The 27,228-nt window shown below is 41.6% G+C and overlaps 1 protein-coding gene and 1 pseudogene across 1 annotated transcript; both read right to left on the bottom strand.

The window, feature by feature from the left end:
* Nucleotides 1-6,976: 6,976 nt before the first annotated feature.
* On the bottom strand, nt 6,977-26,785 carry LOC122111957 (protein lifeguard 2-like). Its single transcript, XM_042684793.1, has 9 exons — nt 26,521-26,785; nt 19,862-19,940; nt 18,340-18,393; nt 17,795-17,885; nt 15,685-15,722; nt 15,513-15,600; nt 12,607-12,696; nt 11,076-11,123; nt 6,977-7,180 (listed from the first exon to the last, which is right to left on the bottom strand). Exons 1-9 carry the CDS (start codon nt 26,783-26,785, stop codon nt 7,031-7,033), a joined length of 903 nt encoding a protein of 300 aa, XP_042540727.1. The 3' UTR covers nt 6,977-7,030.
* LOC122111971 lies at nt 24,009-24,108 on the bottom strand (annotated as a pseudogene).
* Nucleotides 26,786-27,228: the final 443 nt, after the last annotated feature.

Raw genomic sequence — 27,228 nt, 5'->3', positions numbered from 1 at the left:
CTTCCATTTTGTCTCATTACATTATAGACATTGTTTTAAGCAAGTCAGGAAGCTTTAACTTTCTTCAAATTAAATATCTACAAAGGGATTAATTTAATTATTACCTGTAGTTGATTAGTGTCTAGTATTTTTACAGTAGCCCATTTGCTCAGCATTTCGTGTCCCACAGAGAAACCTGATTAGCACTACAGGATAGTGTGCTAAAACGATATGACTTAGTGCTCATTTTTATTTTCCCCACTGCAGTTTTCAGGAGAATAATGTTAAAATCTTGTTCTTGACAACTAACACACATACAAAAACACTATAGAACTTAGACATGTTTCTTTAGTTGCTTAGGGAAATTTTTTCATATTAATAAAACAACCTGCTTCTCCATAACTTTTTCTGTTTTTTCTGAGTGACCAAATCACCCTTCAGCATCCTTAATGCACATCTGTAATTCCAGGCCACTAAGTCATACTTGATGGGTGTCTGCCACTGGTAATTAAAATCATATGGTTTTATATATGCCTTTCATTGTGTGGATCTGATCCATATGCTGAATTATCCTTTAAATCGTGTTTATTGCAGCCTCATTGTTGCAGTCCTAGATACTCGTTGCCTAAACTGTTATGAATTAAACTCCGAGACTAATTAAAGTTTGGTTGTAATTTTTAAAGTTACAGTTGTGTCTCTAAAGAGTAAAACCTTGCAATGTAAATACTAAACACAACATAGACATTGGCAAGTGGTTAGGCCAAAAATATTCCATAGGAAAAAACACCTGTATGCCCAGCTCTTAACACTGAGAGGTAGTTTCAGCTCAGCATTGTGCCAGTGGCACAATGGATCATCCTTGGAACATGCGTATTATTGTTATTATTGTTGTCTTGGCCATCTTCTTAACATCATCAGATCCAGTGGATTTCCAGAAAGACAGAAGTGCTCTTTCTAGACTGAACTTTGTAACAGTTCTTATTTAAAACCTGTGTAATAGTAATTCTCCTTAAAGAAAGATGGACCACAAAATTTCCTTTAGCTCCCAGTTCTTTAATCTTTAAACTATGATTTGGTAATATTATTGATTAGACTATTTGTCATTTCTTCACCCCTTCTCTCAAAGTTTTTATTCATTGCACAGTTTTTAGGCAGATTAAGAGGTAAATACATGAGTGAATAGGACAAAGCAGAAAAGTATAATAACTGCAAGAGACAGACCTCTTGGGTCTCGTGTGCCATATATCCTGCTGTTTGGTGTGCCCGACTACATACATAGCTTTAGCTACTTCGTCTAAGCCAAATCTCCAGATTCATGTAACTAAAGACATTGAGGACAAGGGCTAGGCCTAACATTGAGGTCAAGGGCTAGGCATAACTGCTTGCTATAAAAGTAGTTTATTCCTCATGCCCAGTATTCTTCAGCTACAACCCAAAACATGCCCAGCGTCTTACCCAGACCTGTTGGGTTGCCCCTGTGGAATCAGAGATGGGAGGGAGCCAGAGTAACAAATGTGCTGGTGGGCATTCTGCTTGTGTGAAAAAGTCCTTTTCCTCTGGCCCAGGTGTCTCGTGTCTCTAGTAAGACGCTGACGGGCTCACTTACTGGTCTGTAAGTGGGATACAATAAAGTCTTCAATCTCAATTTGGCACAAATGATGGAATGCTGATAAAAACATGATTTTCTGGAAAAGAGACTACCAACCATAGGGGAACCAACACTAAGGATCTGGTAGAGAAGGCTGTCACTTAAGTGGTGGATGTAGAGTGAGGGCTGGGAGAGGCTCCTGGGTCCCATTGTCCTACCTATTAATGAACTTTGTTCATTAAGGCTTAGCAACTAGAGGAAGGATGGAAACAAACTATCCAAATGGTCCCTTCATGGTTAACTCCAGCAGGCAGACACAGGGATGGATGTTTTTGTAACAAGCAGGAAGTTCTAAGCGTCTAGCTGAGAGGCAGTGAGGCCAAGGCTACTAAGTCAAGTAGTCCCTCATGGTGTCTAATCAAGAGCTCTAGAAGAGTTTGAGCTATAGAGTGACAGCACTATTCAAATGGAAGTGAGCACAAAGCTGCCCGTAGATGTACAGCAGGCTACCCTCACGACCCTGGCCCCTGCCACAATTGATATAAGTGGCCATAAGGAAAAAGTGCTGGGTGCAAGGATGACAGGAAGTACCAAAGACTTGGAGGCAGGGGAGTAGAAAGACTGCAGGTCCAAGGGTCCTGGTTTTCTAGCTGCTGCGGCATCATCACTGCCATAAGACAGTAATTGAGTTCTGGCCGTGGAGCAAGAGCTACAGAAGAGAGGCTGCTTCTTCCCCACAGCTGGCCACCTGTAGCTTGTACACATTCACAGTTCTTCCTGACATTCCTGTAGTGGAAATAGTTTGGAGACATGTTCTGTGATGGGGAAGGGAAGCTAAAGGGACCTTATGGTTGGGATTCCTTTGAGTAATTCAGTGCTATGTGACTTCCAGGTGTTAATAATAGGATTGATACATTGTAGCCCCACAGCCTGCTTCATAGTATCAATGGGTTTTTCTCTTTTAAAGGCTGCTACATACCAAGGAGGACTGACAGCCCTGGGGCTTTTTTGAGCATATTGCCCTCTACTTGATGAGTAGTGCACCCATTTTGGAAGAAAAAAAAAAAATGCAGCTGTTTTACCTGCCTAAGCACTTACAGCTGAGCCTTGACCCATGGAAGCTTTTAAGACTTCCTGATCTGACATCTTGAGTTTGGGGTGGATCAGCTCAAATTGGAGAATTAAATAAGATGGAAAGAGTCCAATAGGTCTTGCTAGTCAAGAAGACATTGTGTATTTGAGAGTGCATGTAGCTGGGCCTTACTAATATATTTCCATTCTATCTGGAAAATGAATGCTGCCTCTTTGATAGAAATTTTGTTCACAATTCACTGCCTAAAGCCACTAGCTTAGTGGGGATCCCAGGCAGCAGAACAAGTAGGCTGCATTCAATTACTGCAATGATTCCTACTAAATTCTAGCAAGACTTTTTTTTTGTAGCTATAGATAAAATAACCATGGTAAAGCAAAGAAACAGGAGTAGCTAAAACCTTAGAAATGTATCCAATTTCAGAACCACAGTAACCACTACTAAGATACTAGTGGAGGGATAAACACTTAGATTGATGGAATAGAACAGAGAATCCGAAATAACCCTGACCAGAAATTTTCAACTGATTTTTACAAATGATGCGGGATCAGCTGGTTGGTATAAAGCCGGGGAAAATACGAACCTGTCTAAACCTCACAGCTCATATAAAGTTTAAAATGAGTGGAAGTGCCAGTGGTTCTTGCCTATAATTCTTGCAGTTTGGGAGGTTGAGATTAGGAGAGTGACTTTGGGACCAGCCTGGGTACAAAAAAGGTGTACAACCCATAGCTAGGCACAGAAGCAAGCACCTATCTTCACAGCAGGAGGCTAAAAATGGAGGATCTCAAAACTGGACTATGTAGTGAGTTCTGGGTCAGCCTGAGCCTGGTAGTAAGACTCTCAAAAAAAAGGAGGGGGGGTGGGTCATCAATCAAGATGCATTATACTCACTACCTGACTTCTAGAATTGAAATCCCTTGTACAGAAGTAAAAATGAAACAAAAATCAGTATGAAGAAAAATTTAAGTCCATGGGTATGGATAGATGGCGCTTGTCAAACTGCTTAGTGCTAGCGGATTGATAGGGCCTGTGTTGGTGTTATAGAAAATATAACCTGGAGACTTCTATAAATTCTCTTTCCTGTGCAAATGTCTTTTGTCACTCTTTCCTGGATATCTTGAGATATGCTATTGGATTTGTACTACTGCTGACATTATGTTCAATTTTACACTTTTCTCAGAAGATAAATTTCTAGTACTGAGAACAAATTACTCATTTGATAAACAGCCTAATAGGTGTACCTTGCTCAGTCTGTGTGAAATGCTTCTCAAAAGACTGACAAGCACTACAAGTTCTTTCAGTCACCAGCCCTCCTGAGTGGCACGTGCAGTAAGGCTCCTACAATAGGCTACATGTGGGTGGGAACGTGCTGGCCCAGCAGTGATGTGGGGTGCTGTGCTGGGACAGCAGAAGCTCAAGAGAACCAGCAGCCTCGTGTGCGCCTGAAGGGTTTTCTGAATGCCCGGGAGAATATGCTAGACCTCCAGCTTCCCAGTTGCATTCGCCTTCTTGTATGAAATTAATTCACTGAGCCTTTTATACCAAAGCCTTCACCAATGCCTACACAGCGCATTTGTTTAGGGAGCCAGGATCAAGAGTCCTCACAGTTTGTTTGTTTGTTTTCTACTCATGCTTCAGCTGTGAATTATGTAGTCCAGGATTTTCCTGGTAATATTGGGACTACAAAATGCAATATGGAATTCAGCTTGAATCCCCTCATGAGAAAGCAACCATTAAAAATTGTAAGACACAGAATCTGACGTTCAGGAATTAGGCAGTGTATAGGGGTTTGTATTCCTCTCTCTCTTCCTCATAATCTATAAATTTCAGCTAACTCAGCATTCCCTCTGTTGGTACTTTTGGTGGATTCATCTCTGACTGGCATTCTCATGCACCGTCCAGGGGTGTAGGCTCAAACCTCCAGTGTTCTCTAATTCCCCATCCCCCAGCGTAAGCACTGCAGAATCCATTCCTCCCGCTTCTATTCCTAACTTCTTACCTCTACCCCAAGAAGGTTTCACAGGTAACTGCCAGTCCTGCCATTGGCCTGTCTGAAGCCATCCCTAGTTTGTCCCATGTCCTAGCACCTTTACTTCTGCCTTCAAACAGGCACAGATTTCCCCGTTTTCTGGAAAATTAAGAGTAAAAGCACAACTTTTCCCTATCCCTCCCCGCTACTTCTCGCTCTCCACCAGGTGAACATGTCTACCTTGCTAGGCACTTCTGGCTTCCTGTTCCACCCCAACCATTCCTGATGTCTTCTCCATACCACTGGGGTTGGTCCTTGCTTCAAATGGTCATTTTCAAATCCATTGGCTCTGTTACTAGTTTCATTGTGTCTTTATCTTTTTCCGTAAAGAGCCTCAGGAAGTCTCCAGGACTGGAGACATAACAGTAAAGGAATTGCGTCCACACCTCCCTGAGGCTCTGGGCTGCCCCCACTAGATTACATTCTAGCTTTCACATCTTGGTTAGTAATACTCTATGCTTTCTGTTTCTGAATTCTGGGCATTCCCAGAGTTCACGCTTTAGGATCTCCTTTCCTTTCCCCTCACTCCTAGCAATTAGATGTCTCAGCTCCAGTTCTCAGCAAATTGAAATTGCCCCCAATTCTGTATCTTTAAGTCCTGAACTCTAGCTCTTGCTCTTCCAAGTTGTTTTTACATATTGAAAATATCCAAGCCTACATTTATCACCTTGCCTTACTATTCCCCAAGCCATGTCTTCCTTACAGTGGCCTTTTTTAGTGATAACTGCCGGAAGGGAAAACTATGATGTCTCCTGTTCTGAGATCCATCCACACAGCAGCATGATCAAGATGATGAACGAATCACTCTACCTACCCCATTTAGCACCCTAGGTCTGCCCTTCACTGCCATAAACCTAAGTTTTGTTAGCTTTCATTCTGACCCTTTCTGCCTTCTCCTCTCTTTTCTACACTAACCTAACACCCCATAACTACACTAGTTCTAAAGTCATACTGAACTGAAAACCTTGTGCCTACACGGTTTTGGGGACTATTTGAGGGCCCTCATCGGGCACAGCCATTTTTCTAGTTGCCTTCCCAGTTCCCTGAAGCACACAGGAGTGGGTCTGCCCAGTGCCTTGTCCATCCTGCAGCATTGACATGTTCTTCCCACTGGGACAAACACCAAAGACTGCTTGGCCCAGAATTGGAAACTAGAATAGATGAGGCAGGGATGCCGATGATGGATTTGGAAGCGTAAGCTTTTATAGCTGGGTAAAATTTTGTCTCACCAGGCATCTTACTTCATCCAGCTGTGAGGCTCTAGGACAGAGGTAAAGATCTATACAGAATATGAATTTCAAGAACATAATCAGAACATATTTACAAAAGCCGGGCGCCAGTGGCTCACGCCTGTAATCCTTGCTACTCAGGAGGCTGAGATCTGAGCATCGTGGTTGAAAGCCAGCCCAAGCAGTAAAGTCCATGAGACTCTTATCTCCAATAAACCACTAGAAAACCAGAAGTGGCGCTGTGGCTCAAGCGGTAGAGCACTCGCCTTGAGCTGAAGAGCTCAAGGACAGCACCCAAGCCCAGAGTTCAAGCCCCATGACCAATAAAAAAAAAAGAATGTTACAGGACTTAGTTAAGGCACATATTCAGTTTTTCAAGATGAAAAAGTTATAGAAATTAGTTTGTGCAGTAACAGATATCTGACACTCCTAAGCTGTACACTTAAAAATGGTTAAGTTGGAGCCAGACACCAGTGGCTCATAACTGTGATCCTAGCTATTCAGCAGGCTGAAATCTGAGCATCTCAGTGTGAAGCCAGCTTGGGCAGGAAAGTCCTTGACACTCTTATCTCCAATTAACTAGCACAAAGCCAGAAGTAGAGATATGATTCAAATGGCATCAGCCTTAAAAGTTAAGGGACAGTGTCCAAGCCCTGAGTTCAAGCACCATACTGGTGTATGCATGCACATGCACACACATGTGAGCACACTGCTAAAAATATTCCCATAGAATTTAAGACAAGAAAGGTAAATTTAGGTTTCTGTAATCAGTTTTATTCAAGTAGAAAGCTGTTATTTACAGCTATCAAATAGTGCCCCAAAACAAAGCATTGAGTGTCTTTAAAACAAATATTTATGATACTCATCTTTTGAATTTATATCAGAAAAAAATCTCCCCTAGAAGTTTTTGTTATGTGATACTAGAATGAAAACTGCAACAGCTACTATCTACACAACACTTAGATTCATATGGCCAGAAGTAAGTATCCTTAATTTTTTTTCTAATGAAAGTGCTTAGGAAGTGGTAACTTTTTCATGCCTGAACCTGGTACCAACTCACACGTGTCCCTCCTTCCCTCTTCTCTTACCAGTGCAAGCCCGTCTGGGCCATAAGACTACCTCCCCAGTCCAATCAGTTGCAAAATAAAAAGGAAAAGGTTGATAATGTCCAAGTAGATGTTCAGGGCAGCAAAAATATACTCTTCAGGGTCCAGAGAATAATGGTGACGTCCTCCCACCATAATTTGCACATCCATCACCAAGTACTTGGAAAAGAGAGAGAAGAAAAATTAGGTACCAAATTGTACATGAATATTAAATAGCTATCTTAAATGGTCTGGAAAATCACTCTAGCATTGAGAAAAATACTGCAGAAGGTCAGTTTGTGGCTAAATGTTATTCTTAAAGACCTCAATCAAACAAGAGGACTCTGAATTTGTGCTCTATGAAAGTAAGTGCTTTATCTTCCTGAAGGCTTTGGGACTTAAATCTGTGCACTCCCTTTGATGTTCAAATGGGGGGGAAAAGCTGTATATTGGCCGATGACATGGACCAGATGGACAGAGTGGACACCCAGATAAAGTACAAACTTCTTTGTGATTCCTCACCTCCAAGTTCTCACTAAACTGAGACCACAATAAAGCTGGCTTGTAGACTCACACCGAGTTTAACTGAGTTCTTAGAGGTTTGGGTGACAACAAACCATGTCATTTGAGAATGGCCTTGTGACCATTCTAAAGTAGAATAATCCCCAAAGAAAACGTGTCAACTCAACTGCAGTAAGTGAAATTATGAGATCCTAAAAATATCAAACAAGGTTAGAGAGCATCTTTATCCTTGTTTTTGCTGCATAGTAAGGAGACCTGGGCAGTGTGCGCGCAGTGAAGGGAGAAGGGAAAACTGACTAAGCCACTTGTGTCCAGTGCTGGAAGGCAGAGCCCATCAGACAGACCAGCACTAACATCAGAAAGAATTCTTGGGGGTAGTGGGGGGGGGGGGCTGGGAAGGTGGCTCAGTGGTAGAGTGCTTGCCTTACATGCATGAGGCCCTGGGCTTGATTCCTCAGCACCACATAAGTAGAAAAAGCTAGAAGTGGCGCTGTGGCTCAAGTGGTAGAGCGCTAGCCTTGAGCTGAAGAGCTGAGGGACAGTGCCCAGGCCCAGAGTTCAAGCCCCAGAATGGGAGGGAGGGAGGGAGGGAGGGAGGGAGGGAAGGAGGGAAGGAGAGAAGGAGGGAAGGGAGTGAGGAATGGAGGGAGGAAGGAAGAAAGGAAGGAAGAAGGAATTACTGGGGTTTGAATGATTCTTTAGCCCATGTTTAGAACAATGTCCACTTCAGTGAAACTCTGACCTTGGGAATTTAAGCCTTCTCTCCCTGCTAGGTTCCATGTGGGTTTCTAAGAATGGGGAAGGAAGGATGAGGATGGACATGTCCTAGATGGCTTCACACTGAAATCATGACAAATTATCTCACTATGTGGGAAGGGCCCAGTTAGAGTAGGTGGAATTTAACCGAGCCTTGGAGGGAGGAAGGACATGACATGCTGCAGTAGGCAATAGAAGGGAATCTCATGCATCCAGGGGGCTGTCCAAGCCCTGCTACCCCATCCACAAGTCTATTTCCAGCTGGGTTGAGCAATCCCTCTGATTTCCCTAGGACTTTTGAGTGTCCTGGGAAACTCCTCAGCCCCAGGCAAACTAGGACATTCAACAATTCCCCCACCCACCCCCACCAAAAAAAATTAAACCACCCTGGGCTGAGTACCCAGCTTTGCTCTTTGCCTCTTATTCTCAGTCTGGAATCCTAACTCCTAGGAAGAAGTGCTTTTCCTTCTTCTTCCCCTCCAGAGATCCCTAAGTTCATCTTGTAAAAGGAGAATGGCACGTGCTGAATTGTGAGCTATAAGGCTTATCAGGAAAGCTTGTGTGCTGGAAGGCAGATAGGAAAGAGTCAGAAGAGGGCCAGCAGAGGATCAAGCTGTGGCCAGTCTGCTCCATGGAGACTAGAGCTTAGAATACTATCGCAAATACCTTCAACCCACAGGGAAACTCCAGGCAGGCTTCAGACTTGTGCGAGCATTTCAAAGTGCAGTGCTCGGCCTCACCTCACAGGCGCAAACACACCTTTTACAACTGTGGTAGTTAAAACAGACACAAGACAAACAGCTAGAAAGGGAAGATTCTTCCTACCTCTAGCTATCTGTTTGGTGTTGGGCAACCTTCAAGAGTTTTTGCTCAGCCTATAAATGGAGGACAGAATATCAGCCTACTTTTACGTGAAAACAAATTGCCTGAAACACGCCATGAGGCAGAGCAGCCAACATCACACACAAAGGTTGAGCACACAAAATAAAGGAAGACTGGTATAGATCAGTTCCTTTTATACTAGGAGAAGAAATGAGCAAACAATCTCCTGGTATAAATTTCTTCCAACATTTAAAAGATAAGACACAATTACAACATCAATATAAAGAAATACAATGAAACAAAATGTAGATGGTTAAATAATCAGTGATGATTATAGGGCTTATTATACAATATTTGAGTATGTTTAGAAAATTTCAATATAAAGAAATTTCTTTACCAAAAAAACCTTAAGAGCTGTAGGTTTAGATTAGTAGATATTTTCCTAGCATGCACAGTACCCTGAATTTTAGCCCTGATACCATAACAAAGCTTTAAAAATCCTAAATGACATGATAAAGACAAAAAATAGAATACCACACAGTTCTTTAAAAGAATCAGTTAGACCCAGGTCTGTTCATAAGTGGAGTACACTATTATTACTATTATTATTTTATTGCCTGGGTTCCGCTTGAACTCAGGGCCTGGACACTCTCTGGGCTTTTTTTGCTTAAGGTTAGCACTCTACCACTTGAGCCACAGTGCCACTTTCAGCTTTTTCTGTTTATGTGGTACTGAGGAATCGAACCCAGGGCTTCATGCATGCCAAGCAAGCACTCTACCACTAAGCCACATTCCCAGCACCCCCCCCCATTATTTTTAAATGAAAAAAGAAGAATGCTACTTATAGTATGACTCCATAAATATAAGAGGAAATGGTGCATTTATATAAAGAAACTCAGGCAGGGTTCATAGAAACTGCTATCAAGTGTTATCCTTTCAGAGAGAGTAAGAAGAGGAAAGAGGATTTTTTTTTCATTTTGTAATGTAAAAATGTACATAGGTTACTTTTTAAATAAAATGTTTCTTAAAATAACCATAAAAAGACCAGGAATTAGTGGCTCACACCTGAAGTCCTAGCTACTTAAAAGGCTGAGACCTGGAGGATTGTGGTTGTGGTCTGAAGCCAGACTAGGTAAAAAATGTCTTAAAACTATCTCTTATTAACCAGCAAAAAGCCAGTCTGGAAGCATGGCTAAAGTGAGGAGCACTAACAGCAAAGAAACCAAGTGAGCTTGAGGCTTGAATTCAAGGCCCTAGTACTGCTGCTGCTGCTGCTACTACTATTACTACTACTACTACTACTACTACTACCACCATCACTACCAATAACAACAACAACAAACAAAAAAACACAGTGAAAATAGAACAGCAAGAGATGGGACTAAGCCACACACCAGTGGATCACACTTGTAATCCTGACTACTCAGGCAATTGAGAGTTGAGCAACAAGATTTGAAGCCAGCCTGGGCAGGAAAGTCATGAGACTCTTATTTCCAACTAACTACTCAAAAAAAAAAGTCACAAGTGGAGCTGTAGCTCCAGTGGTAGAGTGCTAGCCTAGAGCAAATGAGCTCAGGAACAATGCCCAGGCCCTAAATTCAAGACAGAAAGACAAAGACAGAGACAGACAGAGAGAGAGATTCTCAGTTGTATCAGTAGTGACCCCTGCTAGTTCCCTGCAGAAGTTCCTGCAAGGAAGGTATAGGAATATGACAAAAACTGAAACCACACTCTGCCACAGTAAACTTCCAGTCTTATAAATGATCCCTCTGTCTCTTCTTAAACATTGACTCTCTCAAGAAAATCCATGTTTTCATGTGTCAGAATGGCCCTCCAGCTCTCCTAAGAGTGCCGCTTGAAAACAGAGGCAGGGCGCTGCTGGAGTTTCCAGCAAATCACTGACTACCCATGACCAGGACACAGGCCTATTCATACACATGCCACATTTTCATCAGAGAGGTGGGGATGGACTTACCAGGGAGAACACCAGAGCCCCAAGTGCAGCATACAGTAGATGCAGCCACTGCAGAGAGAGACAGAGAGAGAGGAAACAATTGTAGCTTAATAGGATTTGGAATAACAAAAGGGCTCACTTAAGTCACCATTACCAAATAAGGACCTGATATTTAAAGTCAGGGCTGGCGCTGTGGAGCCACACCGGTTTGGCCTCCTCCATGTCACCTTTGCCCCTTAATTCCCTGGGGGAACTCTCCAAAGGAATAATTGAATTTCTCTGAACTTCTTTCCTTATCAATAAAAGAGACACGTACTTTCAGCAATGTTGTAGGAGTTCTATGTGATGCCTATATGAAAACCACATAGGCCAACATCTGACATCCAGCAAGAGCTCATAAACAGAGTAAAGGAGAAAACACTGGACTTGGACACTAAGGAGCCTCCTTCAGGCTGCTAATGGAGAAAGCCAGAGGAGCCCATCTCTCTCACAACTGCGCCTCCCAACACATGGGAGGAGTCAGCCTGCCCCCCTTCAAGCAGGGTTACTACAAGGTTCTCTGGGTGGAAGAACTGTCATCTAGAGTAGGAGCTCAATATTCACCCACTAAATCCATTTGTAGTACCTCCACAATGATGGTAGCCACTAGGATGGACTTTATAGATCTTCAGGTACCCGGAGGGGAGGGGAGGGGACCATGGGCTCCAGCTGTTGGGCTGTGTAGCCACTGAAGTCTGTCTTAAGCAACTTACATACCACACCACTGGCTGGAAGCAGCCAGGCCTTTCCTGGGAGAGATGAGGGCCTTGCTGAGCTTTCTAAGACTTCATCATGTCTACAATGCTCCCACCCAACCTGCCTTCATTCGCCCCAACCTGCCTTCATTCGCCTTCACCTGCGGGTCAAGTGTGCCATCCTGGGCTGCCAACTGAAATAGCTTTTAGGCTCCTCACTTCCTTTCTTTCATGGGCCTTTTTACTCTTTTTTTTTTTTTTTTTTTAACATTTTTTATTATTATCTTTAAGTAGTTGTACAAAGAAGTTCCCATTCTACAAAACAGACACCTTGTGGTGTCTGACAACATTGTCACCCATTGCTCCCAACCCATCCTTTCTCTCACTTTTCTTTTCTTTTTTATTAACTTGAGATTAGGTGATCACAAAAATCTCACATCTTTCACAGTATTGTAGAATTAGTGATACTTAAAGTCACAAACACATTTTAACCTTCACAAGGCAAATTGTCATTATCATGGTCTATAAAGTTGGTGAATTTTATGAGCTTTGACAATACAATTATTTCTTCCACATCAGGTGATGTTTACATTTCTTTCCTTTTGCTTAGTGTAAGCTGTTCCCTCTCATTCCTCCCTTCCCATCGCTGTCTTTGAGTTGCTTAGTTCTTTTTCATCTATGCTTTCTACTCTTAAAACTCCTTACATGCTTAGCCCCAAAAGACATGTCTGCTTCTCACAAGGCCCAGATGCACACAGCCAGTACTTCATCTATACTTTTAACAATGTTTTAAGGGTTTCCCGCCAAAAGCCACTTACATAGGAGTGTACGAAGATTAAGATAATTCCATAGATGATAAGAATGAATAAGAAAACAAACAGCATTCCACTTAGCATGGTGAAGTCCCACTGAGGAAACACAAGCAGCACAAACAACTCCATTATCATCTAGAAGGAATGTCACGATGTTTAGAGATGCATTTTATCCCCCAGAGATAGGAACCAGCCCATTGCTAACAATTTTCCTTGGTAAATTCAGAAAGTATGAAGCTCCATTAACCCCCACTGGAAATGGCCACATAAAAAGGATTACATTGACTGGGATTTGCAGGAGGAGGGGGAAAAACATAGGAGTATGGGAAGAAATGATGGAAGCTACAATTGACATTGGGTGTTTGGGAACTCATTGTACTAATTATTTTTAGTATTCATATGATATTTTCTCTTATATAAAAGGTACATCCACTAAGGATTTAATGTGTATGTATAGTACGATCAGAATTATTTATATTTTTAAGAGCATATGCACAGAAAATACTGATGAAAAATACCAAATGTTATCTGGGTATTTTCACAAATATATATGTATATATATATTTCACAAATATATATATATATATATATACACATATATATATGTGTATATATATATGTATATATATATATATATATATATATATATTGGAAGTGGTACTGTGGCTCAAGCTGCAGAGTGCTCACCTTGAGCTGAAGAGCACAGGGACAGTGCCCAAGCCCAGAGTTCAAGCCCCATGACCAACCAAAAAAAAAAATTAGATATACCATATATTAAATTAATTATATTATATATGCTAACATATTATATCTTGATATATTACATATCAACACATTATATATCAAAATAATATAAATTAATATGTTTTATATCATTTATATATTAGCAATATATTTATATAGTATATTGCTATAATATTAATATCTAATTATATCATATATAATTATATTATTATGCTAATCATATCAAATCGAAATATATAATATATAAAAATCAATACTAAGCTTCCATAAGGGATAATAATTCCTTTGTAATTGTAAATTTTGGTTTTGCCTTTATAAATTAGTGAGCTAAATCAGCTTGGGCAACCAGGAACTTTTTTTTTCCAGGAAAGGAATCTCTAATCACTCTTCTCAGCTTATTGACTAGATGAAAATGTAGGAAAAGTGGCTCATGCCTGTAATCCTAGCTACTCAGGAGGCTGAGATCTGAGGGTCACATTTCAAAGCCAGCCTGAGCAGGAAAGTCCATGAGACTCTTTTTTTTGGGGGGGGGGGGGTGCGGTTGTGGGACCTGAACTCTGGGCCTGGGCACTGTTCCTCAGCTCTTCAGCTCAAGGCTAGCACTCTACCACTTGAGCCACAGCACCATTTCCAGATTTTTTCTTTTTGCTTATGAGGTGCTGAGGAATCGAACCCAGGGCCTCATGCATGCAAGGCAAGCATTCTACCACTGAGCCACCTTCCCAGCTCCTCCATGAGACTCTTATTTCCATTAAACCACTAGAAACCAGAAGTGGCACTATGGCTCAAGAGGTACAGCACTAGCCTTGAGCTGAAGAGCTCAGGGATAGTGTCCAGACCCAGAGTTCAAGCACCATGATAATGATGGACCAAAAAAAAAAAAAAAAAAAGGAAAAGATCTTCAGGACTGAGAAAGATAGGATGATGAAGTAAACAAAGGCAGCCAGAACTGAAAAACAGTTCTGGCTGAAAAGACTTCACTAAATCTCAAGGAGCATCTTAGGGCTGGAGAGACTTTAACACCACAATTAAAAGAGAATAGATCTCGCAGGGATCCTCCTGCACTCCAGGATGCTGTAGTGTTTGCCTGGTTCCCCAAGGCCCTGGATTTGACCCACAGCACCCAGAGAATGGAAAGAAAGAGCCAGGCACTGGTGTCTTACACATGTAATCTAGATACTCAGGAGGTTGCAATCTGAGGATCACAGTTGGAAGTCAGCAAAGCCTGTGACTCTTCAAATAATCCACCAAAAAGCTAGACGTGGAGCACAAAAGCTCAGGGAGAGTGCCCAGGCCCTGAGATCAAGCCCCAGGATTGACACAAAAAGAAAAAGAAAGAAAGAAAGAAAGAAAGAAAGAAAGAAAGAAAGAAAGAAAGAAAGAAAGAAAGAAAGAAAGAAAGAAAGAAAGAAAGAAAGAAAGAAAGAAAGGAAGAAAGGAAGAAAGAGAGAGAGAGAGAGAGAGAAAGAAAGAAAGAAAGAAAGAAAGAAAGAAAGAAAGAAAGAAAGAAAGAAAGAAAGAAAGAAAGAAAGAAAGAAAGAAAGAAAGAAAGAAAGAAAGAAAGAAAGGAAGGAAGAAAGGAAGGAAGGAAGGAGAGAAAGAGAGGGAGGGAGGGATTAAAAAAGGGAGAAATAGTGCTGAATTGTATCTTGGGGAATCTTGGCACTTTGGGTGCTAGCCTTTGAAGTTTAAACTCCCTGTATGAGGCCAGGCCCAGCAGGGAATAGATGGGGCACTTAAATAGGATAATTGAAAAGGTTTGCATAGAAACTCTTATAGTAGTGTCTGAAGGAAACCAGTACAAGTAGAGCTAGGTTAGCAGTTGAAGAGCTGTGACGTGTGGGCCCAAAGTAAAGAGGAGGACAGGGAGCCTGAGCGTTGGGCTGATTTGGGGTTGACCACCTTGGTATAGGCAAGTGAATTTTTATGAGGAACATGACAAGCCCAACAGGAACTTGTTGGAAGGCAATGTGGGAGTAAATGCCTTTCTCCTATATGCAGTCTCTAGCTGGGCCTTCTACTGTCCACAGAAAGCCTGAAAGCAAGAGGGACATGGTAATGTGAGGCCGACAAGATAGCCAAGTTCAGGGGGAGTACAAACGTCAGAAGGAACCCGGGAACACATCCAGTACATTCCCTATTGAGAAACGGGTTTCAGTAATACGTACTTTTGTTTGTAGAGCAAATAAAGTGAGCCCTATTGTCACCATAGTGGTTGCTCCTGTGGCCCATAACACTTCTTCCACGTTATAGGAACTAGAACCAGAGACCAGGGTTATTCTTCTCATACATTCAACAAAAAGCACACACAACATAAGGAAGTGTATATTAAAAACTTACACTGATATGATGCCTAGCAGCAGACCTTGAAGAACTGTCTGAAGACAAAATTTACAATCAGTCAGGAGCCTACTATTGGAGGCCTGAGGTGGATCCTCAGAGTCCAGAGGAGTTGCCTTAAAGTGTGCACATTTGGGACAGAGTCTAAGGGAGTGAGAAGAAATGGGTACAAGGAGAGTCTGCAGGAGGGCTGCACTGAAGGCCATGCACTCTCCAAATGGGGCTAGGCTGGGGGCAGCAAGGGACAGAGGCAGTGGGCAGTTGAGCCAGTTGAACACCATGCTGTGTATGTTAGGCCCACAGTCTAGCTCAGAACAGCCGCAGCTGTGGTGAGGATGTTAAGTGGTGGCCTTGGGCTAGAGAAGTTCTGGCAGGACACTGTCAGAGAGAAAAAAGAGACAATTCAAAGGACCTATCGGTTCATGAAAAGGACCAGGAAAAAACAATCTAATCTAAGGGAAGAAAGAAGAGGGCACACCCTAACCAAAGTGCTAGAACTAGACTAGCTTTGCACTTCTCCAGCTAGCCAATGAGGGCTGGGTCAAAGGGCTGGAAAAACAACTGCAGCCCCCAACATCCTGGATCACCTATATGCATTTCCAGACCCAATTGGTAATTTCCAGAATTTTTACTTTATTAAGTTTACCTAAGGAAGCTGTTTTGTTTTCATCAGAGGGAAAAAATATATAAATCCCATGTGCACATGATATTTTAATATGGCACTCGCTTCCAACCTTCCTCACAAGATATTTCCCTTCTCTTCTTCTGACTCAATTCCATCATATTCCAAGTTCCAGCACACAAAAATGCATCTGTATGTAAATCATGTAAATCACAGTAGAGGTTGCTTGGGGGCATATGCTAAGACTCACGTTATTGGTCACGTTATTGGTTATTGCTTGTTAGGCCATCAAGGCCCAATCAACGATCAGGATACTCATGCATGGGGGACTGCATGTGTTTTGCACATGAGTCTAATCACTATGTTTGTTTCCCTATCCTATTCTTCCTTCCATCAGATTTCCCCATCAATTCATCTGATCATCTTGTTTGTATGGGATACCTCAAATCCAGTATGGAACTACATAGGGAATAAACAAATTTGCGAAAGTAAATCCTCATAGAAAAGGGTGGTCCACACTGGCACTGGAAGAAACAGAAATCCAAATGTGCTTACACTATCTTGAATCTGGACTCCCCACCCCCACCCCCAATAAAAAACAAACCCAAAAGATGCCAAACATCCTGGCAGTTGCTACCAGTGAGCTTCTGAGAGAGGCTTTCAGGCCCCCAGGAGGGGAGGGTTTAGACTGCTTCTGTTGAGTGGGAGTCAAGGTTGGGAATGACTTAGATGCTGCTGAGTTCCCGGTAGAAGCCCAGTGACCTTCAGGAAATTCAGGGAATCCAAGAGCTTAAGTATGTCCTGAAAGGGATGAAATCCTGCCCCCTCCCCAACCTGCCCACCACCAGCGCAAAAAGATTGGTGTAGCAAGAAGAGTGACATGGTTTTGTAGACCTTAGGGTAGCCCTGAATTTCAAGGAAGGGTGCAGTGCTGAGCAATGGGGAACCAGGAACTAGAGTATGGGTAAATGGTGTGAGCCAAGGCCTAGATGTCCCTTTCCACCTGTGCCTACACTCTATGACACTGGGGTAGGAGTAGGGATGGGGGGATCATAAGAAGAAAGGTGCAGAATTGGGGACAGCTGAGCTTGCTCCCAGGGGGAGTTGAAATAGAAGTATGGTTTACCAAAATAAAGAAAATCGTATTTCTAGGTCGTGAGTTTGTGAACTATATGTGGAACTGACTGGTCAGCTTCTGTTTATTGAACCTTGGGGAAATCTGCTGACGGCCAACTTAACTCTCCAGAAATGTAGCCCTCACTTGGGCAGGATCGTGTTTGCCTGAACAGAGAAACAGTCTGGGTCCCCAAACCTCCCAACTCACCAGAAGAGTGGGACGCTATATCCTGCAGCACTGGGAAGAGTTTCACAAACACTCCTGACCTGTGTTACTCCACAGGACACATTTCCAGGAGTGAATTTTAGTAAATTGACAACAGTATAGATCAGAGGTGAGCTAACAGGGACGATGCTAACAGGGTTACTTACAAAGAGTCCCAGGAGAATGTAATTTGTAGGCACCTGACGGCGGAGATGCTCACAGCAAGCAAGTAAAATCAGGATAATAAAAAAGGCGGGCCTAAAGGAGAATGTAAAACCATGTGTTATTTGCTTCCCATGCTTATATCTTGTATTATGTACAGATGAATAAATGAACATAGATACTGCTCTCTATCATTGAATGATTTTTATCTGTATTCTGAAGTGGAGAGAGTGGGTAAATGTAGTTCTTTGACATAGAACTATGCATAAATCTATGTGTAGATCTATGTAATCACCACCACAATGCAAACTTAGAACTGTGCTACCAATAATTCATGGATAGAGGCCTTTGTGCTACCACTTTATGGTGATGCCTCCTTACCCTCACCTTACAACATCACTAGCCCTGCCCCTAACAAACACGAATTCATTTTCCTTCCATCTCAAGGGGCTTGCCTTTATCTCAATAAACTCTCATCATTTATGGCAATACACTCTCATCAGTTGCTAGTAGACAAACTGTTTTATTAGAGTCAATTAAAGGTACTTACAAGAATGCATAGGTGAACCAACGGTTTGCCAATACCCACTCCCTTAAATCATTCCTGGTTAAAATAAATAAATATAAATTTATACCACAGACAGCAGACTTTTACTCTCTATTTAAATAGAAGCAAGATGACATGGTGAGAAGCATGAGTAAACCCTAAATGATGAATAAGGACTGCTGGGGATGAAAGAGGCAAAGGTTCTTGAGAGAGAGATAATAGGCTGCAGGAGGAACTCAGTGGTAGAGTGTTCACTATGCATGTAGTCACAGCCTCAAATCCCTAGCCCCCTACCCTCCAAATAGACACATTTATAAAAGACAATTTCACAAGCCAGGGTAAACAATAATTTTGGATTTTTTGGTTGTGTTTGTTTTGTTTGATGCAGGGTCTCACTATGTAGTCCAAGCTGACTCACTATGGAGTCCAAGCTGACTTAGAACCTGCAATCTTCCTGTCTCAGCTTCTTGAGTGCTAGGATTTGCACCACCATGCTCAGATATTAGTCAAATTTAAACTAATAAAAATACTGAGGTATGTGTGCAAAGTGAAGTAAATCAACTCATGATTCATTTTGTAAATACCCATTTTCAGAGGCTATGCAAAAGTAGTGATGGACACAAGTTCTCTCTATAATTCCTGGATTTAACAGCCTTCCAGCCTCCTAAATCTCCACAATCTCGCCTATTTTCCTTTATCCAATTGCATCTGCAAAGTAGCTCAAGGGAGACAAAAACAAAAAAACAAAAAAAAAAAACACAAAAAACAGTGCCCCAACTAAGAGAAACAAGCTCTTGGTTCAGGAAGATGAGTAAAATTCTAGCAATCTACACCACCTTGGTCTAGTGATTGCTTCACAAACTTCTTAAACTTGGTACTGGTGACTTAAGCCTGTAATCCTAGGTACCCAGGAGGCTGAGTTAAAATTCAAAGCCAGCCCAGGAAAGATGGTCCTTGAGACCTTCTTATCTCCATTACCCAACAAAAAAATGGAAGTAGAGGTGTGGCTCAAGTGATAGAGTGCCAGCCTTGAGCAAAAAGTCAAGCAAGAACTCAAGACCCCAAGTTCAAGCCACAGTACTAGCAGATACACACACATACACACACACACGCACGCACACACACACACACACACACACACACACCAAGCTTCAGAAATAGACATAGAAGACACATAGAAGACTGATTAAGAATGAATGGTGTAGGTGCTGGTGGCTTACACCTGCATTCCTAGCTATACAGGAGGCTGAGCTCTCAGGCTCAAATTTGGAAGCCAGCCTGGGCAGGAAAGTCCATTAGACTGTTGTCTCCATTAACCATCAAAAAATATAGAAATGGAAGTGTGGCTCAAGTGGTATAACACCAGCCTTGAGCTAATGAGCTAAGAGATGGTGATTAACCTTGAGTTCAAGACCCAGTACCCACACGCACAAAAAATATGGTTAAGGAAAAATGCATACTATCTTAAATGATCAAAATTAAAGCAAGACGATCCAGTGAGAGAATTAATATGATAACAACTTACCAGAAAAGAAACACACTGATGATTATGGCAGTGACTAACAGCTGAGCTGACACAATGAGGAACACTTTTATAATGAAGGCTGAGGAGATAGAAACATTATTTTTGATACTATAATATTAAAATGAAACGATAAATATAACTATCTTTGATATAAATGAAGTGAATTTTTCCTTTTTGGGTATGGGCAGTGCTAATTTATCATCAGCAAATAGAGTAACAACAAAAGTACAAATCTGCAGAACTTTTAAAGAACATTTCACCAAACTGGGGTGTGGTGGCACTAGTTTGTAGTTCCAGTGGTCTGTGCCTATAGTCCCAACTAAGCAGAAGGTTGAGGCAGGAAGATCACTTGAGTGAAGGAGCTCAATACCCATTTGGTCAACATGGAGAGACTCCATACCAAGGATGAAATGAGCAAGCAAACAACCAAAGAGTCAACTTAGTTGTTCAAGGTGTTTATTGGAGACCTTAGGGTTTATTCAAGTTTCAGAGACAAACTCAATGATCTGAGTAATTCTCTAGTAGAAATATTTCTATACTATGCATACCCCATCCTCCTTAGAATCAAAATAATTCCCAGTATGTGGTGAGCCCATCATTTTGGATCCAGCTACTACTCAAATGCACAGAACAAGCAGCAGCAAAGCTTCAGGGCTGCAGGGAGAGGGTGGTCCCTTCTTAGAGATGGCCTGATGCTGCAGCAGAGTTTGCAGAGCTACTTACCCTCTGCTTTTTCCAGCCTTCCTGCCCTACACATGACTCCCTACTCTTCTATGAACTGAGACAGGAGCTAAATAACCTGCCAAATTAAAAGTCAGACCAAAGAGTTCCATGTGGATGACTTGCAAAGCAGTTCACAGAAGGACTTTGCTTCTAACTTTCCAACATCACAGATCTCCCTAGGCCCTTTGATTATGCCCCTGGCAATGACATCTTCCTCTCATTGCGGCAGTATCCTTATTTCAAAAGGAAGAAATGAAAAATGCTTAAAATTAAGTTATAAGCCAGGCACTGATGGCTTATGTCTGTAACCCTAGCTACTCAGAGACTGAGATCTGAGGATCCTAGTTTGAAGCCAGCGTGGGCAGGAAACTCTTGTGAGACTCTTATCTCCAATAAACTACTCAAAAAAGCCAGAAGTGGCACTGAGGCTCAAGTGGTAGAGCACTCTCTTTGAGCAAAAGCAGCTCAGGGACAGCACCCAGGCCCAGAGTGCAAGCCCCAGGACCAATAAAAAAATTAAGTTATAGCACAGTAAGACCAAAGGAAAAGAAGGTACAGTGCCCATGTGCTCAGATAAATGCCTCTGTGATCACATGAAAATATTTATTGAAATGAACTCCAAGAAATGGAAAGAAGTAGTATTTTCTTCATTGCTGTTTTTTTTTTCTTTTTGTCTTATTTGTACATTTATCTGTCTTTGGGAGAGTAAAGGTAGGGGCACATAAAAAGTGAGGGAGGGGGTAACCTTGTTCAAAAAGAAATGTACTCGTTACTTGATTTATGTACCTGTAACCTTCTGCATATCACTTTTATAATAACTTTTTTTGTCAGTCATGGAGCTTGAACTCTAGGCCTGGGTGGTATACCTGTGCTCTTTAGCTCAAGGTGAGTGCTCTACCACTTGAGTCACAGCACCACTTCTGGTTTTCAGGTGGTTAATTGGAGATATGAGTCTCAAGGACTTTTCCTTCCAAGGCTGGCTTTGAACTATGGTCCTCAGATCTCAGCCTCCTGAGTAGCTAGGATTACAAGCATGAGCCACCAGCACCCGAGAATAACATTTTTTTTTTTAATGTTAACTTAGAGGAGTTAACTTACAGACACTGCAGTGTCTCTACCTAGGAAGTATGATACTTACCTTCCTAATTAGAATCCCAGAATATACGTGTCCAAGTTGTAGCACCTATATTAAAATAATCACTGTGGCAGAGACTGAAAAGGAATAAATATTAATATGGCCCAGCCTCAAAAGGACAGACACGTAGACTAATAGAACAGAGTTCAGCCGGGCGCTGGTGGCTCACGTCTGTAATCCTAGCTACTCAGGAGGCCGAGATCTGAGGATCGCGGTTCAAAGCCAGCCCGGGCAGGAGAGACTGTGAGACTCTTATCTCCAATAAACCACCAGAAAACCGGAAGTGGCGCTGTAGCTCAAGTGGTAGAGTGCTCACCTTAAGCTGAAGAGCTGAGGGACAGCACCCAGGCCCACGACCGACAAAAAAAAAAAAAAAAAAAGAACAGAGTTCAAAGTCTCGAGATTAAAGCCCGATTTTATGGTCAATTGATTCCAACAAATTGTTCTGCCAAGCAATTTGATGAAGAGAAAAAGAAAAAAAAGATTTAGGCATTTCACTACATGGTTCTGGGAGGGACCACTGAATATACACATAGAAAAGGATGAATATGGTTCCTTTATTCAAGCTATGGACAGAAGTTAATTTAAAGTAGTTGGATGTAGTTGGATTTAATGGTTTATGCCTATAATCCTAGCTACTCAGGAGGCAAAGATCAGGAAGACCATGGTCAAAGCCAGCCTGGGGAAAAAGTTCAAGAAACCCCACTTTAATCAATAAAAAGATGAATGTACTGACACATGCTTGTTACTCCAGAGGATTACTGTCCAGGCTAGTTTTCTGATAAAGAAATTCTCATTAGGGACTTATATACAGAATACATAAAGGACTCTTACAATTAAATACAACAACAACAAAAAAGCATTAAAGGGCTGGGAATGTGGCTTAGTGGTAGAGTGCTTGCCTAGCATGCATGAAGCCCTGGGTTCAATTCCTCAGTACCACGTACACAGAAAAAGCCAGAAGTGGTGCTGTGGCTCAAGTCCCTTGAGCAAAGCAGCTCAGGGACACCGCCCAGAGTTCAAGCCCCGGACTGGTAAAAAAGACTAAAATTCAAATCATATCTACAGAATGGAAAAAGAGTTTTTAAAAAAAAACATTAAATATGGACAAAGCTTGAGTCATGCCCTCCTGTGGCCACATGACTTGCTGTGGACAACGAGACATTTGCATGTATAATACAAGCAGAAGTTTGACATGCTGGGGACCAGCAAACATATCTTTTCTTTTTTTCTGCTTTCTTTCTTTCTGTCTTTTTGTTGTTGTTATTGTTGTTGGTCATGGGGCTTGAACTCTGGGCCTGGGTACTGTCCCTGTGCTCTTCAGTTCAAGGCGAGCACTCTACCACTTAAGCCACAGCGCCACTTCTGGTTTTCTGGTGGTTAATTGGAGACAAGAGTCTCATAGACTTTCCTGCCCAGGCTGGCTTTGAACCGCGATCCTCAGATCTCAGCCTCCTGAGTAGCTAGGATTACAGGCAGGAGCCACCTGCGCCCAGGACACATATCTTTTTGATACAAATGTAAGTGAGATACTTAGGACACATTAAGATAAGTCTATGACCAATACGACCTGCCAGCCATGTCAAAGAGACTTAATGGCCATGATCAGAAGAAGATTGCCTGAGTTGAGTCAACCCATACAGTCATGAGACAATGAAATGTTGGCTATTGGTATTGGTTTTTAAGATGGAAAATAGTAATCCTTCAGAGAAGACACGGGTGGCAAGAAAAGATGTGAAAGGATATTCGAAACTATTAGTCTTTAGGGGAATGAGAATGTACCAATCCACATTCATTAGAACAACTACAATTAAAAGGACAAATAACAACAAATGTCGATGAGGATGAAAAGAAACAAAAACCTTCACATGCTGTTAGAACAAAATATGGTGCAGCCACTTTGGAAAAAATTTGTTTAAATTTTATTGTAAAGGTGAGGTACAGAGGGGTTACAGCTACGTAAGTAGTAATGAGTACATTTCTTTTAGAACAGGGTTACCCCCTCCTTCATTTTCTCTCACTTTCCCCAACCCCCCCCCCAGTTGTAGAGTTCATTACCAACACTGTCTAGTGAGTATCCCTGTTGCATTGGTTCACCCTTTGTCCCACTATTTCTGTTATTCCTCATCCCTTCCCCAAATCAGATAAACTTATATACAGGACAAATGGCACAGAAATAAAAAACTGTGACAACATGGAATAAAGCAAATGAGAAAGAAAAAAGAAATAACTACAAACAGTACACTAAAAAAAACCTCTTGCTTCCATTTCTTGGAGTTAATTTTGATTTAAAAAATGTAACACTTCACAAATTTGCGTGTCATCCTTGTGCATGCTAATCTTCTCTGTATTGTTCCAATTTTAGTATTTGTGCTGCTGAAGCAAGCACAAAAGTTTGTTTGTTTTTAAATGGAATGTGTTGTTACCATATAGCTCAACTCAAGAGAAGTGAAACATATTTCACAAAAGCTTACATATAATATTGGCTGAACATTTATTCATAATAACCAAAAAGTGGAAAGAACCTAAATCTTTGTCAACCAATCATTGTAACAAAATGTGTCTAGCCCAGCACTAGAGTATTATATGGACATAAAACAAAAATGAAGTCCTGACACATGCATTACAACATGGGCAAAACTTGAAAGCCTGCCTTGTGAAAGGAAATCCAAAGACCACATGTTACATGCTCCATTTATATGAAATCTACACATTTAGGACAGAAAGCAGTTGCATGATTGGCAGTGCAGGAGAGGATAGAATAATTACCACTGGATTTTTCTGAATGTGGTGAATATATTTCAGAACTGATTGTGGTGATAGCGTTTAAACTTTGTAAACATTGCATTGTAAACTTAGAAGGGATAAATTTAATGATCCATACAGCTGCCTTAAAATCAGTAGTTGTTCAGAACTAGGAATAATGGTGCACTCTTGGAACTGCAGCTACTTGAGAGACACCAGCAGGATCTCTCTTAGGGGCTGTTCCCATGCAGAAGTGTGAGACTCCATCGAAAAAATAACTCAAGCAAAAAGAGCTGCGGACATGGGCTTGAGTAGCAAACCCTTCCTCACAAGTGCCTCTAATATCACCAAATAAAAGAATAGCAAAATGTGTAGGTGGGTGATGTAGCTCAAAGGATAGACCAAATACAAGGCTCTGAGTTTAAACTACATCACTACCACCAAAAACAAACTTGTGGTCATATCCGTAACTCCTAATCCATCACACTGCTAATTTTTCCTTTTTCTGTGCCACACCCATCTTTTTATATGCTATGTAGTTCATAAATAGCAAGAGAGGGCCCAGGCTCTGCCTTCTAGAAGAAGCAAGTATAAATAACACTCATAATGGTGAAACAACTTTTACATATTTTTCAGTTCTACCTACTTACTGCTGCCTGTATAAACTAGGAATATAACTTCACTGGAGTAATGACACCAGGGACAGTCTGGCTTCGGTAGCACTCTCCACCCTGTGACAGAGATCTTGTTAAAGGGGGTTGGCACTGGGCCCCCCTGAGAAAGCACAGACAGAGATGACTGTGTGATTGAAATACCCTCAATGATATAATTGTAAAAACTCTTGAATGTGGTTTCTGGGGTAGTGTCTGAAACCAGGTCAGGTTTGGCTGATCCTCAAGGCACCTTTTTTTTTTTTTTTTTTGTCAATCATGGGTCTGGAACTCAGGGCCTGGGTACTGTTTCTGAGCTTTTTTGTTCAAGGCTAGCACTCTGTCACTTTGAGCCACAGCTCCACTTCCAGTGTCTGGTGGATACTTGAAGATAAGAGTCTCACGGATTTTCCTGCCTGGGCTTGCTTTGAACTGTAATCCTCAGATCTCAGCTTTCTAAGTAGCTAGGATTACTGGTGAGAGCCACCAGCACCAGCTCAGGGCACTTTTTGTGAATAGGCCCTTTCAAGTTGTCAGTGCAGCTGCCTCTCTTGGCCTTCCTTTGTCTTTGAACGTTTCCCTTTTCCATTGTCTACCTAGAAGTCTAGAATTCCCTAGATGAGTCACGGGATGGACAGGGAGGGCCAGGGGGAGGCAGCACCGGATCCAACCTCACAGTCCTCCTGCACACTGTCCAGACCCTAAGAAAGCTAAACCAGGAGTTGGAGGCTTACACCTGTAACATCAGCTGCTCAGGAGGCTGAGGTCTCAGGATCCTGGTTCAAAGCCAGCCCAAAGTCGGTGAGACTCTTATCTCCAATTAACCATCAAAAAAAGCTGGAAGTGGAGCTGGGGCTCACCTGGCACAGCTCGAGCAAAAAACTTAGACCCTGAGTTCAAGCCCCAGGATAGGCATAAAAAATAATGATGAAGGGTGACCCAATGGACACCAGCACCATGTAACAGTAGCCTTAAACTAACTTTGACTATCATGTTTTATGAGAGAAAAAGATAATCTCATTTGTTTAAGTCATAGATTTTTAGATTTCTATTATTCACTGTTAAATATGTTCCTTACTTACATAAAACTAATACCTAGGACACTGAATTTTTTATATTAAGCTAATAATATATTCTATATAGGCATGAACAATTTACAATCAGCGACTAGTTCATATTTTTAAAAAATCCAGAAATTATTTACCATATGTTCATTATGAATTTCTGAATTTCCTGGACAAGTTTGGAATACTCTGTTACAGGAGCCGTATATTATGTTTTATAATAAAGCAAGAGTAGAGAAAGCAAACCACAAAATTAAATCTTTCCGACAATCCACACCTTTGGAACTATTTTAAGACAACATTTGATCTTCCTTTCTAGAAAGGTAATTCCTTTTTTCTCACCTCTGCGGACAGATGCATCTGAGAATGGATTGCTGGCATTGTTATTGTTCTCATTTGAGTCTCCCTCTTCTGAAATTTGTACTACATACATATTTGCATGTTTAGTAGCCTGTAAATATGGTTTCCCTTTGGTGTCTTGTGTCCTGTCATCGCGTGAAGACATGTAGGGCTGAGCAGACTGGATCTGGATGTCTCCACCTTCTTCTTTCTGAGCCAGATTATCTCTAGAACTAAAGTCTGTTGGCTCCCTGACCTCCAAGTCCATTTCCTGAAGAAGAAGAAAAACTGTTACTTGTGGTCTTATGACATTTAGGTAGTAGTTTAACTCCTTTGGCTCAGCGCTTACCAAGTTGGTGTTAACTAGTTAAGTGAATATATGGTGAATATATACACGTACTTATAATAAGGTCAGTATAGATACTGAAAAATAATTTGCATCCAATTATGAAATTAACCTTTTGGTAAGTAAGATGAATTGCCATCTCATGTACACAATTATATTTATTTTACTTATTTTTCTCCTAATTTTTCACAAAGCATTATAATATTTTCACGGCTTCCAAAACAATCCTGGGCACCGTAGCTAGAAGGCAGGTCAGCACTGAGGCAGCACATGGCAGCGTGGCCTCAGGCAGGAGCAGCCAACAGTCTCCCTCCCACAGCTTCGAACTGTGCATTTGTTACATATTTGAGCACTTTGTCCCAGAA

The sequence above is a fragment of the Dipodomys spectabilis genome, unplaced genomic scaffold, assembly GCF_019054845.1.
Source record: "Dipodomys spectabilis isolate Male_0828 unplaced genomic scaffold, ASM1905484v1 ptg000089l, whole genome shotgun sequence".
NCBI lineage: Eukaryota > Metazoa > Chordata > Mammalia > Rodentia > Heteromyidae > Dipodomys > Dipodomys spectabilis.
This window is presented reverse-complemented; position numbering and strand designations above follow the sequence as displayed.